Source organism: Zalophus californianus, chromosome 14 (assembly GCF_009762305.2).
Source record: "Zalophus californianus isolate mZalCal1 chromosome 14, mZalCal1.pri.v2, whole genome shotgun sequence".
Classification (NCBI taxonomy): Eukaryota; Metazoa; Chordata; class Mammalia; order Carnivora; family Otariidae; genus Zalophus; species Zalophus californianus.
In genome coordinates, this window is record NC_045608.1 from 76,711,423 (window position 1) to 76,724,797 (window position 13,375).

The 13,375-nt window shown below is 46.1% G+C and overlaps 1 protein-coding gene across 10 annotated transcripts in view; it reads left to right on the forward strand.

Moving 5' to 3' along the window:
• The window catches only part of NEDD4L (NEDD4 like E3 ubiquitin protein ligase), a 327,989-nt gene that overhangs the window by 159,854 nt on the left and 154,760 nt on the right, over positions 1–13,375 (forward strand). Inside the window, exon 1 of one of the 10 annotated variants that reach the window (XM_027575485.1) lies at positions 482–674. The exons of the other annotated variants lie outside the window; for them this stretch is intronic. Coding sequence (XP_027431286.1) covers positions 652–674 — 23 coding nt within the window. The 5' untranslated portion in view covers positions 482–651. Of the gene's footprint in view, positions 1–481; positions 675–13,375 lie in introns of those variants that run through there. 10 annotated transcript variants of the gene reach the window in all.

The following is a 13,375-nucleotide window of genomic DNA, read 5'->3' on the forward strand; positions in this document are numbered from 1 at the left end:
AAAAAAAGACGACTTTCAGCTTTTTGAGGTCCAGCAGGTATATCCGGTGTGTGGGGGCCTCACGCGACGGAACTGGAGAGGAGCCGAGTTCCTTGTGAAGGTGAAGGGCAGACCTCTCCGGCCTGTCTTCCCGGAAGACTGGGGCACAGCTTTAAATGAACAAAACCGCGCAGCCCCAGTTACAGTTAGGACGAGCACCATGTGCTCTCCGGTTATCGGGTTATCACCCGTCCTGTTCAGTAAACCGGGACTTGGTTGTTCTCCTCCCTCGTGAGAAGCGCCACTTGGTAACCTAATGTTACGGCACCGGGCGGTGGAAGCTAATTGCTGAGCTGGGCGGAGTTCCCTAAGCCTTACGGTAGGGGTGGAGCTTGAGTCGACTCCTTCTCCACCAACAAGCACTTCTCTCTAGCTGTCATTGAAGTGACTCATCCGTATAAGTAGCACGCTCCCCGCGTTCCTCCTCAGTTGTGCGGGGACTTCCTGGTGGTCCCCGAGTGCCGGCAGAGGTGTGTGCGGGCAGCATTTCCACACTGGGAAGGAAGAAGACGAGGCCAGGAGCCCCAGGGTCGTCCAGGTAGATTGCCAGCCGTGTGGCTGCACACCTAGCTCCACCAGACGCTTCCCGGCAGGACAGATGGCTTGTTTTTCATGAGCCTTGAGGACAATTATAGGTAAGAACAAAGACGCCACTGTATGTTTGTTATATGAATACATAACATCTGTGGGCACGGAGTTTGATTTTGGTGTAGGGCTGTTTGGATGTCAGCGGCATGTTTTTCTAGCACATACCAAGATTTTCCATGATAAATTACTTTTCAGTGTTCAGGGTTAGCTGTGGTTGATCACTTTTACCCTTGCTTTGTATGGATGGGATGGTAGGCAAAGAATGAAACTTGGAAAGAGTTGTGATCTGAATTCTCCTGATTTCTACCCTTCTGCTTTCTTCTGTCTTGATTCGAAAAGCGTACACTTTTTATTCTCAAAACGAAAGCACGATGGATACCTTTGTTTTCTTTGTGAAAATAATGGAAAATGTAGACCACTTCGGTTAGAAGTCAGTGGTTTAGGAAGAAACAATTGTTTTTCTTCCTGTTCTGTTGTGGATCTCTCTTTGAGTACTTCTGACTTAGAAATCTCACTGGAGGAGAGGGGAGACACCAGCTCTATTTGGCTTCAAATGAAAATAACATCTTAGGTTGGAAATGGTTGGCTTGGAGAGTTATTTATGGCTTATATCTGAATTGTTAGTTGGTGGTGAGAAATCTTTCTTCCCCTTAGTATTGGCTTTCATAACTTGTTCTGGATGCGTTTATTATTGTCATTGTTATTATGATTGGGTTTGAGAGAACAAAAATTAAAGCCCATATTCAACTGAGTTTTTCCTTGAGGTTTTGCTGTCATTTTCCCACCCTTACTACTCATACGTACAAGTAGACTTTATGATTAACATGTGATTTTTCTGTTTCTTTACTGTCTCATTTGATGGTGATTCATAAACTGTTAGTTAACTAGTTAGTGTGTGTCGGTGAGTGTTGCCAAAGCCTGAAATAAATCAGCGTGCAGGCCACACCTTTATATTAATGAGCCAGGTTACTTTCAAACAAGTATTCCTAATGTTAAATGTTAAGAGTGATGGAATTTTAAGACAGTAAATAAAAATGTATCGAGTGTGAGATGGCAAAGCCTATAGTCAAATCTGAGTCATTCTTTCATAAAATACTTTTCACGTGGAGAAGTAGGTTGTCCACAGGTGTTTGAGTTAGATTGTGCCAATCAGACAAACGAAAACAAGCAGCCAAACTATAAGAGAAAAGGGAATTTAAAGAACCTATGTGGTTTTGTACCCCCTCCTTTAAATGTTAGTGGGGAGGGTGAGGTGAACTTTAATTCCCGTAGGAATCTGAGTAAGCTGGTGAAATCAAGAGGTGGGGGGGAATCCTTTCTATTAGAAAAGAAAGGGAATGTGGGCGCCTGGGTGGCTCAGTTGGTTAAGCGACTGCCTTCGGCTCAGGTCATGATCCTGGAGTCCCGGGATCGAGTCCCGCATCGGGCTCCCCGCTCAGTGGGGAGTCTGCTTCTCCCTCTGACCCTCTTCCCTCTCGTGCTCTCTCTCTCTCATTCTCTCTCTCTCTCTCTCAAATAAATAAAATCTTTAAAAAAAAAGGAATGAATCTTACAGATGTTATCAATTTTTTAAATGAAGGTCGTTTTTTTGGAGTCCTATCTTGAAACTGAAATGTTGATTTAAAACAACATGTTTAGGACAGTCTTATTGGCATGGAATATAATATATAAAATGAAGGCAGGAGTGGCATGATAGGAATTTGCGATTAGAGGAATATAAACATTTTATCCTAAAATGGTTTGTTTAGGTGGGTGTGGTGATCGTGGGGAGCCATATATATTGATTGACAACCTCTTAGAGGTGGGTGATAACACAGAGGCTTTTGTGATCATGACGGTTGTGTTGGGAGAGCAGGGTTGTTTTGACTTTTTTTCTTGAATTTCATTCCAGGCAGTGTTTCTTCTATCATCTGTACCGTTTAGGGCTTTTCCGAATCCGTTTTCAGGTGAAGGCATTTACATGTCATTTCCTTCACCTTATCAGAAATCTTTTTCCTCCTTGTGATTTCCCTCCTTGTGCATTTTGGGTTAGCGAGCAATGATTTAATGTGCCAGCAATGTAAAGGATGTCCCACTCTATAGGTCAGCCCAAAGCAAGCCAGCTCATCTCTCACCTTGGATCCCAAAGGCCTCTGAGGTCATTCACATTCATGGTGAAGACAGCAACACGTGTTCTCAAGTGTTTCCAGAATCGCCCTCAACTATGTTCTCAGTGGCTCAGAATTCCAAAGAGAGTCACTTGGCATGCCTTCACCTACTGTAAATATTTATGCTCCTTGGGTGCTTGGCCTGTTTTTCTTGGAAGCACAGGTAAACAGTTCCCCGTGTGATCCTGCGCACTGGCCGCGACTTGTGGGTTAGTCTTGAGTTGAGACTGCCCCTCTTGAAATCAAAGAGGACTTTGCTTCTGAATCCTTTAAAGGCCCGAGGTTCTAGATCTTTTAGAAAATTCCTCCTGCCCTGCTGTTGTTGCCAAAACTAGATCAGCCCAAATAATCATGAGATCTTCTCAGGTAACCGTGAGCCATACTCTCTCAGCCGTGACGGGTGAGCTGTTATTCATCTTAGAGACAGTTACGGGAAGAAAAGTCAAAATTCCATCTCCTAAGAGGACACTTAACTGTGATGAGCATTGAAGAGTGTATAGAATTGTTGAATCATTATATCATACACCTGAAACTAATATAAAACAATTATACTGGAATTAAAGTTGAAAGAAAAATTTCCAGCACCTGATTGACATCATCCCTGAAAACAAAGGATTGATTTTTCATCTAGAGCATGAAAGACTCGATGGAAATTTTTGGAACGGCACCTGAGACCTGTGACATAGCATCACACCCCAGAGGCAGTTAACAGTGTCACTTCACACTAAGTGGAAACACAGATGACGGATCCAAGTTGGGTAGACGGATCTTTGTCGAAGTACATAGAAGAGCACCACTTGAAATGATTTGGGTTGTCCTGCCCATCTCACTATTACTGGGCTTGCTGCAGGCAAGGGATCACATGGAATTATAAACCACCGCTGACTCAGGTCAGTGCCTGGAGACCTCGTCACAGTATGAGGGTGTTTGGTCATAGAATTTGGAGCAGAGGCTGTGCAGAGTCCTGGGGCTGTGATCGTCAGGAGCACTTGCCAGGTGCAGGGATTTGAACCTTCCGCCCTCAATTAACCGAGGTCAGGGAGTTTATTTTGGCCAAGATCTGCTGGGCTGAGTAGGTAATTGAGACTCAGTGAGGTCTCTGGCTTCATTAAAGGGAATGGTGTGGTGGCTTCAGTGTCCTTTAATATATTCCTCCTTCTCCCCTGTTGCCCTTTCATGTTGAGGTTTGTACCTGTGTTCATCAGCGAGCAATGTATCCGAAAGAGGGGTGCTCTCTTTGGACACCGTCCATCTAGTGTTCTATTTGTGTGACTGTTTTAACTCCTTGACCAGGCTATTTAAGACAGGTGTAATGTCTTGTTCATTACTTTATAATGATTCCTCTTACTTTTCAGCCTGTCAGTTACCAAATATTAAGTATCTTTGTGCTAGACACTGAGGGGTACCTCTTTTTTCCTACAGTTGGCAGTTTTTGCTGAGCTAAAATTCAAGGTTGATTCCCCCCTTGTTTTTATCTGATTAAAAACTCACAGCTGTTAAGAACTGGGCTGAGTGAAGATGGCCATCAAAGATAATTAAGACTTAATTGATTTGTAAGATTAATGATCGGGAAAACATGTCCCCTAATTATGTTAGCTGGTTTAAAAACATTTTTCTTTTCAGTTCTTTGTTCACAGATGGGAAGCCACATACCAAAGGTAGAATAGTTTTCTTCCCATGTGTGCCAGTGGAACTCTGTTTCGGGGGGGTGGGGTGGGGAAGAACCTGATGGCTAGAAAGGTTATGTAAAGCAGGGAGGTGTGTTGGGGGGGGTACGACCCAGAAGAGGCTTTGTCACCTTTGTGAAACTCCCAACTCCCACGAGATGATGCATCACCCTGCTACTGAAGGGATATTGCTGTTTATAATCAACTTCAGCTTGAATATAAGGCAGGAGGTTTGGTGACAAAGCCAGCATCTTGGTTTAGCAATAACCCATTGGGGGGTAAGAGCCACAGGCTCAGCAGTGGGGTTCCTCCATGCAGTTATAAGCAGTGCAGCCCCTTACCCCCTCTGGGCTGGAGCCTTGAGCCTCCTCCTCTGCCCCCAGCAGCAGGTCCTGGCCTAATCCTAGGTGTTAACTGCGTCATAATTAACTCACCCTTTTGTTGTGCTTGGGCACATCCTATATTTGGCTCTGCTTTTTTTTTTTTTTTTTTTTTAAGGGAGGGGAGATGTGTGGGCAGGGAACAAAATGAAAAGCAGTTTGTGAGCTCCCATACTGAGCATGCGCCAGTTAGAGCCCAAATGGGCTCCCAGCCTTGAGGTGAAACTTAGTCAGTTATTCAACGAATATGGCCTCAGGGGCCATTCAGGTTCTGGGTGCTGGGCAGGCTGCACAGCCTCGTACAGTCACCTGCCCCTTCCACCACCCTCAGGGAGCTGCATCCTGTCGGGGGAGTGAACAGGTACTGTTCACAATTACAGGTACTGTAATTGAAGGCAATGTGAGGGTATCTAAAGAAATGAAATCAGGAGGAGGGTCTAACAATTGTAGAGGTAGGTGAGCTTTTTTCCTTCTGTATGGGAGCTCCTGACACTTTCCAGTATGGTTGGTTTTGGTTAGTATGGAAATTGTGGCCAGCACTAGGGTAATGGCTGCTTTTAAATATCCTGTAAAACATCCTTTGCATAGAAAGCTCTACATTATGGTGCCTAAAAGGGTAAGTGGTCATTGATCTTAGAGCAAAAGGAGAAGATATTTCCTGGAAAAAAAATTTCCACCCATCAAGCATTTTGAAGTGTCATTTAGTCTGACTGGAAATGAGGAGCATCCACATCAATGGAGTAGCATAAAAGTGAGTGATTCCTATAATAGGTGTGGCGGCCTAGATAACACAGAGGGTTGAACTTGGAGCTGCACCATTGACATGACACAAGGTTTGTCCTTTGCCAAATGGAGTTGTTAGGGTTCTGTGACTTCCAATAATTGTCTTTTTTTTCTCTCAAGTCAAGATTTATTATAGCAGCCTATGGAACCAAACCTCATAAACTGTTACTGTTTTAAAACTTGAGGCTGTTGAGAGGTAGGGGGAAAGTGAAGACATGCAGAGCAGTACATTAGGAGTATGAACTTCCTAACCCAGCATCGCCAGTTTTCAGGTCCCCAGGCTCTGAGTTCCTGTGCTGTGCTTGCGAGCAGGGTCCTTTGGGACCTACTGTGGTCTCCTTACTGCTAAGGACGACGGCAGTTCACGAAGTGCTAAGGGAAAGGGTATGGAAGCCTGGCCGCCGTTGGATGAGATTCACTGATGATTTCCAGTTGCAAGTAGCAGAACTGGAAAGCAGCCCCAGGTGTGTCTTACTCCTGACTGAGCTCACGCCCTTAATTGCGTGGCTGTGTTACCCTAAGTCAAGTAAATTGAGGCAACCGGGAGAGAACATCATCCTGTCTTTGTCAAATGCACAACCGTTCTATTTCTGTGAGGGTCTCCCTCCCACCTCCAGTGAATGCGTTCTCATTTCCTTCAAGTTGCTGTTCAAAATCACTTGTTTCACAAAGGGCCCCAGCATCAGCCCTTTGTCTCAAGTGTTAGCTTCTAACATGCCTCTTCTTTACGAATTTATTCTGTGTTTACCAACGATCTCCACTTGCTGGAGTGTAAATTCCACAGAGGGAGGGAGCTTTAAGTGTTTCTTTCCCGGGCGTATCTCAGGTGCCTAGACCAGTGCTGGAGACGTAGTAGGTGCCCAGTGAAGATTTCTTGAAGGAAGGAAGGGGGAGGGTCTGTGAAGGGAGCTTCCCCTGGGCTTTCCTGGTTCTGACTTTGGTCTCCTGGAGGCTGTGGTTTCTTCTGAATTGTCGGTGTATTGAGGTGACTTGTTGATAGGACACCTTACCCCAGCTGTATGCATTAGGATAATGGCGTTGGCTGGATGGTTGTCACCACTTTGAGATGAAAGTCGAACGGAGACTTTCTTACATGCTTTTTCTAAGGGTCAGAGTGTAGCCTCCTGGCGTCTGTTACACAGCGAGGTCTTTGCACAGGGGAATAGCTCTCTGAAGTTCCTTGCAGCTCTTCCTTGACGCAGCAAATGTTTTACCCATCGTGGGTTTTTCCTATCTAATTGCCACTCTGGTTTTCAGCATTCAGCACGCTGCAGTTACATGCTCCGCTGTGGTTTTACTTTGCCTTAATCCTTTATTAATTGCCTCTTGTTCAAACTCCCTAAGAGCAGATTATCCTTCACTTTTGGCTTCTCCATTACTATTGAATTTCCCTGTTTTCAGTCATGACTTGAGAAAAATAACCAAGAAATCACAAATGAGGCTGTTCTGTTTCCATCCAGTTTACCCCTTTGTTAGCAGTATTTATTTTAAAATAAACCTCACATGTTCCACGGTACGGTCCATGATGTTCCAGGATCTGGCTACCAGCTAGCTTGAGATTTAACCCAACCACCTTATCCCCAGGGCCCCATATGCCTAACTTGCTCTTGGGCCATCATGATACCCTGTAAAGCATGACTTACTGCAGACCTACTGTGTGACTGGAATACCATATACACAAGTGATCAAGGCATGGATGCTTGTTCAAAAGGATTTTCCGGACCAGTAGCAAAAATGGACGCGTAAGTAAATGATTGCTCTCCTGGTTGGCTTCTACCAACAGGAGTGGGGGTTTGGGGTTAGGCAGTGTTCTCAGAGACAGTTGAGCTGGTCTTTAAGGTTGAGTGAGGGTCATATGCACACAAGGTGGGCGCAGGACGTTTCCAGCAGAGGGAAAACATGGTTTGTTTGGAGAACAAAAAATCATCCCCCTTGGCTACATGTGTAAGGCACAGGGGTGATGGAATCGCAGAGGCGGACCGTGTATTCTCCAGACTGTCTCGTACATTACAAAGAACCACTTCACAGTGGGCGATGGCTACGTGTTGGGCTTGGGCATTTGGGTTAATATTTGGCTGCATCAACAAGATGTGAAGTAGAGGAGGTTGGGGCTTGTAGTGAATTTCATCCTGGAGGCGTTTAATCACTGAGACTGGATGGCCAGGAGATTCCTTCATTTGTTTGCCTAGTGCTCAAGCCTTAGGTCCTCAAAATTATAGACTATAAATCTAATTAGGTAATAATTGGTATTTGGCTAGAATACATAGTTATCCCCACGCATACCATTTCTCAAATTTAGACTGCATGTGTCTGGGCAGGGTTTTGTGTTCACTTACAAGGAGTCATGCTGTTACCTGAACGTTAATTGCCGAGGTCTCAAACTGCTTATTCAATATGGTTACTGACTATTATTCCTGCAGAATGGGGAAGTGCATATGCATGTTCACCTTGCTAGGGGTAATGTAACATACCTTACCCCTAGTGACCCAGCGAAGGGAGAGGTTGTGTGTCTCCTTTTGTGGTGACACCTGCTTACACCCACAAGTGGCATATAGTATATCTTGTCATGATCACCGTTTAATGGTATCTCAATCCACACCAGCAGCCGCCTAAGGATTTGAGGTTAATAAACTTGAGAAATTCAGGGTTTTGGCAACTCACGCAATACCATGTTTGCAAGCGTGTGACCCTAGGAAGAAGTTACCCTGTCATATTGATGGGTAGGAAGTCAGGCAACCAAGAAATATTTGAGAGGTTTGGTGGAAAATGCAGACTAGCCTAAAACGTAGATAGTGGCCTTAAGTGTCTTGCAAATAGTTTAAGAGAACTAAGATTTACACACTTGAGTAAAGGGCAAATAATACAGAAAGGCCATGTGATTCAGTGGCAAAGGAATGGTCTGAAAGGTCACAACTGTAGGAGGGTAGAGCCATGGGGAAGCTGGTTAGTATAGGGTGCTTTGTTCTGGGAAGAAGAGGGGGGTTGGTGCTGGCTACCTGGATTTCCCTTGGAATGAGGGGGAGAAAACCTAGTCACCTATACGCAAGCATGCACCCAGGGCAAGTGGGCCGTGAAGACTTGGAAGTTAGGAGATTGGCATATGTGGGGAATCAGACAGGTGTGGATGTTGGTGACAAGTGGTTTAATTAGATTCTGCACTTACTGCCTAATAGAAATTCTTCAGCATCGGGTACAAGTAAAACGAGGATCCGTGTCCTGTTTCAGTGTAATTGAGGTCTGACCACCATAGTTTTTATGGGAAAGGTGCATTTTATTCTGGGTAAATTCTCTTAATCTATTCTGTGTGCCCTCACCCCATGATTATCTAACACTTCTTCAGGGTCACAGGGACACCACAGAATCATCTAGGGGCTAAACCTTCACGCGCAAACACCCTCTACGGTGTGAGGGTGGTGTGGGTAGGACCAATCCCTATTAGCAATTCTAGAACCCACCCTAGGCTCTCTTTGGGAGTCCTTCAGTATCCAGTCTCATCTAGCACAGTAACTTAAGGGAGGATTTTAAAATATCTGAACAAAAGAGGGAAATCTCCCATGTGCATCTAGCTTTGGAGATACGGTAAGGGGCTCTGGTGGTGCTCACACCAGTGAGGAACAAACAAGCAGGTCAACCGAGATAGTTCATGCTGATACAGACTTTATTACTTCTTCTATAAATTTCCTTTCTTCTTGACAACATACAGGCCAGGAAGTCCAAATGTGAGTACGTGCTGTACGTTTATTGCATCACTGGGAGGCGGGGAGGGGAACGTGTGCCGGATGACAATTCTCTCTCCCTAGCAAAAAGGTGGGGCATTATCATCCTCTGGCCTGCTTTCTATTGATTATACTTGCTTTTCTTCCTGTGATGATAGCGTGAAGCATAATTGTTTTGCCTCTCTTATAAAATTACATTTTAAAAAGCCTTGTGGTGACATAGTTCAGAACTCCGCATAATGGAAAGGTCGAGGGCCTCGTGGTTTGTTTGCATGTGTAATAGCCTTGGAGATAAAACTTGTAAAGTAAAAAATTATTTTGCAAATTATTTTTTAAGAGTTGAGGGCATACTTTTGTTTCCGTGGGGAATTGCAGGATTCCCAGGCAGCTGTGTTTCTGTGAGCAGTCTGAACGGGATTGGCAGGGTGGCATTAGGAGTATATGTATTTTAAGGGTTGTTCTGCAACATGGAACAGGCCCATAGTCCCTTATCTGTTCCAGATCCTTCCTTTATCAGTTCCAAAATCCAAAAAGCCCTGGAAACTGGGAATGTTTTTGTAGGTTTGTAGGAAACTCCTTTGATGGCAAAACCTGACCTGAACAGACTTGAGTCTCATTTCTGGTTTTTGTGTGGAACACTTAAATATAACTATTCATACAGACTGCAGAGATGTGACATTTGATTACGAGTCTTGCCCCAAGCCCCTCCTGGGAATGTTATGCAAGAATTCAGATAGTCCGGGTCCTCCTAAAACAAGAAAAAAGTGAGAGTTCTAGGACACATTTGGGCCCAAGGGTTTCACAGAAAAACTGGCTTTAACACGGACTCTGAGTTTCCCGGGTTTGCTGTGATAAAGTACCACAAACTGGGTGGCTTAAAACCTAGAGATGTGGGGCAGCTGGGTGGTTCAGTCATTAAGCGGCTTCGTTCGGCTCAGGTCATGATCCCAAGGTCCTGGGATCGAGCCCCGCATCGGGCTCCCTGCTCTGCGGGAAGCCTGCTTCTCCCTCTCCCACTCCCCCTGCTTGTGTTCTCTCTCTTGCTGTGTCTCTCTCTGTCGAATAAATAAATAAAATATTTAAAAAAAATTTAAATAAAAAACCTTAGAGATGTATCGCCTCACGGTTCTGGGGATTGAAAGTCTGAAATCCAGGTGTTGGCAGGGCAGCGCTCCCTCCGGGAGCTCTGGGGGAAAACCCCTCCCTTGCCTCTTCTCCCTTCTGGAGCTTGCTGGCGATCTTTAGCTTCCCTCTGCCTTGTAGACGCGTCCTTCCAGCCACATGGCTATCTGTCCTCCCATCGTCTTTGTGTGTGCATGTCTGTCTCTGCAGACTTCCTTTTTGTAGGGACAACATCTTGTTGGACCAGGGCCAACCCTAATGACCTCATGTTGACTGGATTACCTCCATAAAGGCCCTATTTTTTTTTTTTAAGATTTTATTTATTTGTCAGAAAGAGCGCAAGCAGGGGGAGCGGCAGAAAGAGGGAGAAGCAGGCTCCTTGCTGAGCAGGGAGCCCGATGCGGGGTTCGATCCCAGGACCCTGGGATCATGACCGGAGCCGAAGGCAGCCGCTTAACCGACTGAGCCACCCAGGCGTCCTAAGGCCCTTTTTCTTAATAAGGTCTTGTTCTGATGCACTGGGGTTAGGACTTCAACTTATCTGTCTTTTGGCACAATTTAGCCTATTACCTAGGGAATGGTTCAAGATGAGCTACTCTGTTCTTTCTGTGTTCAGGTGTGTGCTAAGCTCGAGACCTCCGCCTCAGGGCTTCCCTGGTGCCCCCCTCTCCCCACCCCACCAGCTGCTTCACTGATGGGCATCACTCATGAGGCTGCCTGTGCAGACTTCAGAAGCTGCCATATCTCACGCTAACTTCCAGGGAGGGAGGAATCCCTTTTCCTCAGGGAATGCTGCCTGTGACAAGAAAGACCAGTTCTTACAGTGAGAACCGCACTGGTCCTATGGTCATTAGCTCCTGAGAGACCCCTGGCCCCACTGCCTGTCTCCGCCCCCCCCCCCCCCCCCCCCCCCGCCGAGAAGTCCAGACACTTACTAAGTAGGTGTAAGGAAAGATTATACAGAAAGTGCTCAGGGCAGTGCTTGGCACAGAGTCAGCACTTGGCGGGGGAGAGGTTGATGTTGATGTTGATGTGCCTAGAATGTGTGGAGCAGAATGCACAGCTGACTTGGGGTCCCTGCCCCTCCCCACGCTCCCCTGCCCGTCCGAGGAGCTCTCTGAGCAGAGCTGTTGTTCACCAGTCCAGGGCCTCTCCCTCTGCTCGACCTTTGTTCTGAGCACCAGGCACACAGGCGTCTGGGCTGTGTCCATCTCTGTGCTGGCCGGAGGGCTGCTGAGCACCTCCCTCCCCATGCCCCGTTCAGTCCTGGGGCCCCAGAGCGTGCAGCCCGCCACTGCTGTGGGAACCAGCACTCTTAGAGTTCATTGAAAGTAGCTTTTCTTCTGTTTAGTTCCCCGAGTCCTTCTCTACCTTGGCTTTGGCCATCTTTTCTAGGTGGGCACAGCTCAGTGTTGATTCCACTTGGGCATCGAGTTCAAAGTTGCTCTGTTTGACCAGCGCTGTTCCTTGTCGATCATGAAGACACAGGTGGTATTAGCCAAGGAGCTGGCTTCCGGGGTGACTGATGGGTGATGACTCTGGAGGTCTGGTCCCACGCAGGCTGATGTCAGTGCCGTTCTGCATCTGCGCACCTGTTGTTTTTAGGCTACTGACTTGATAAATTGGGGGTGAAGGGAACTAATTTATAGCAAATAATGTATCTTTGAGCTTTTGTTTGACGTTCGAGTTGGATTGACTTTTCTTCTGAATCACAGAGTAGATGAGCAGGTGTCAGTATCCCACCTGACTGTGAGGCTGGCTGAAGTATCACATCTCACACCTCTTCCCCTTATTCCCTTTAGAACTGAATTCCTGACAGGCTCATGTTATTACAGGGTACTTGTAACCGTTGTCTCTTTAGACAACGGTGTGTTTTTAAATAGACAAGAACTGACTTGCCTCTGCTCTGCTCTCTCTCCCTTACCCCCATTGAAATAAACAAAAAGCGGTACTGACTGGTTAATTAAAATTACAGGTAGGCCTTGTAGGTTGCCCTTCCTACAACCCCAGTAAACAAGGGCAGTGTCAAGTGTCAAAGACCTTGGCTTCCAGTAGAGGTGAGGCTGTACCCTCCTCCGGTCCTCTTGGGGGTGATCGGATAGTGGAGGCGCATGTACTGAGTTGAATGAACCCATTGTGCTGGATTCTGGAGACACAAAGAGGGAAAAGTAGAGTCTCATTGCTCCCCAAAGGGGAGGGGACGGGCAGACAAGCAAATTGTTAGAAATGCAGACTACCCTGTTCTACCTCAGACCAGAATTGGAAACACAGGGTTTGGGACCCAGCAACCTGTGTTTTTGGTCAGCCTTCCAAGTGATTCTGATGCCCACCCCAGTTTGAGAACCTCTAGGATTTCCTAATCCCGAGGTCACAGCCATTGTGGTGATGCCATGGGCTAGAGAATGGGCCTGTCTGCCTTTGAGCCCCCTACTTAGTGCTCCTACAACAGACAGGGCATGTGTTCTAGTTTATCTTTACTGTGGGCAAACACCATCAGAGTGTAGGTACTGCCAAGTGAGAGCGGGATCGAAGCCCTCAATAGGTACCTGGAGAAAGGTGAGGAGTAGACTCTGCAGGGGGAGCCGTCTTGTGACAGGATGCGGGCCACAGATGGGAAATACTCGAAAGTTTCCTTGATAAATCTCACCAACTTCCTAATTGTTCACAGGAGCAGTATCCTCTGTGACACAAGATTTCTTACATGACTACTTCCCTGTGCCCCACGTATATTTCCTTCTCTGGCCTGGATAGTTAAATAGATTGAGCAGATTTCTATTTCTGCTACAGTATAAAATATTGCTTAAATATTTAATAGAGTTGGACTGTATGGTTTTCAAAAGAACTTCTTTGGGGATGATTTAACGTTTAGGTCGATCATTTAGGATCTATAGGACTTGTAAGATTGAAACCTGTGTTCAGCCAGCTCCGGATTC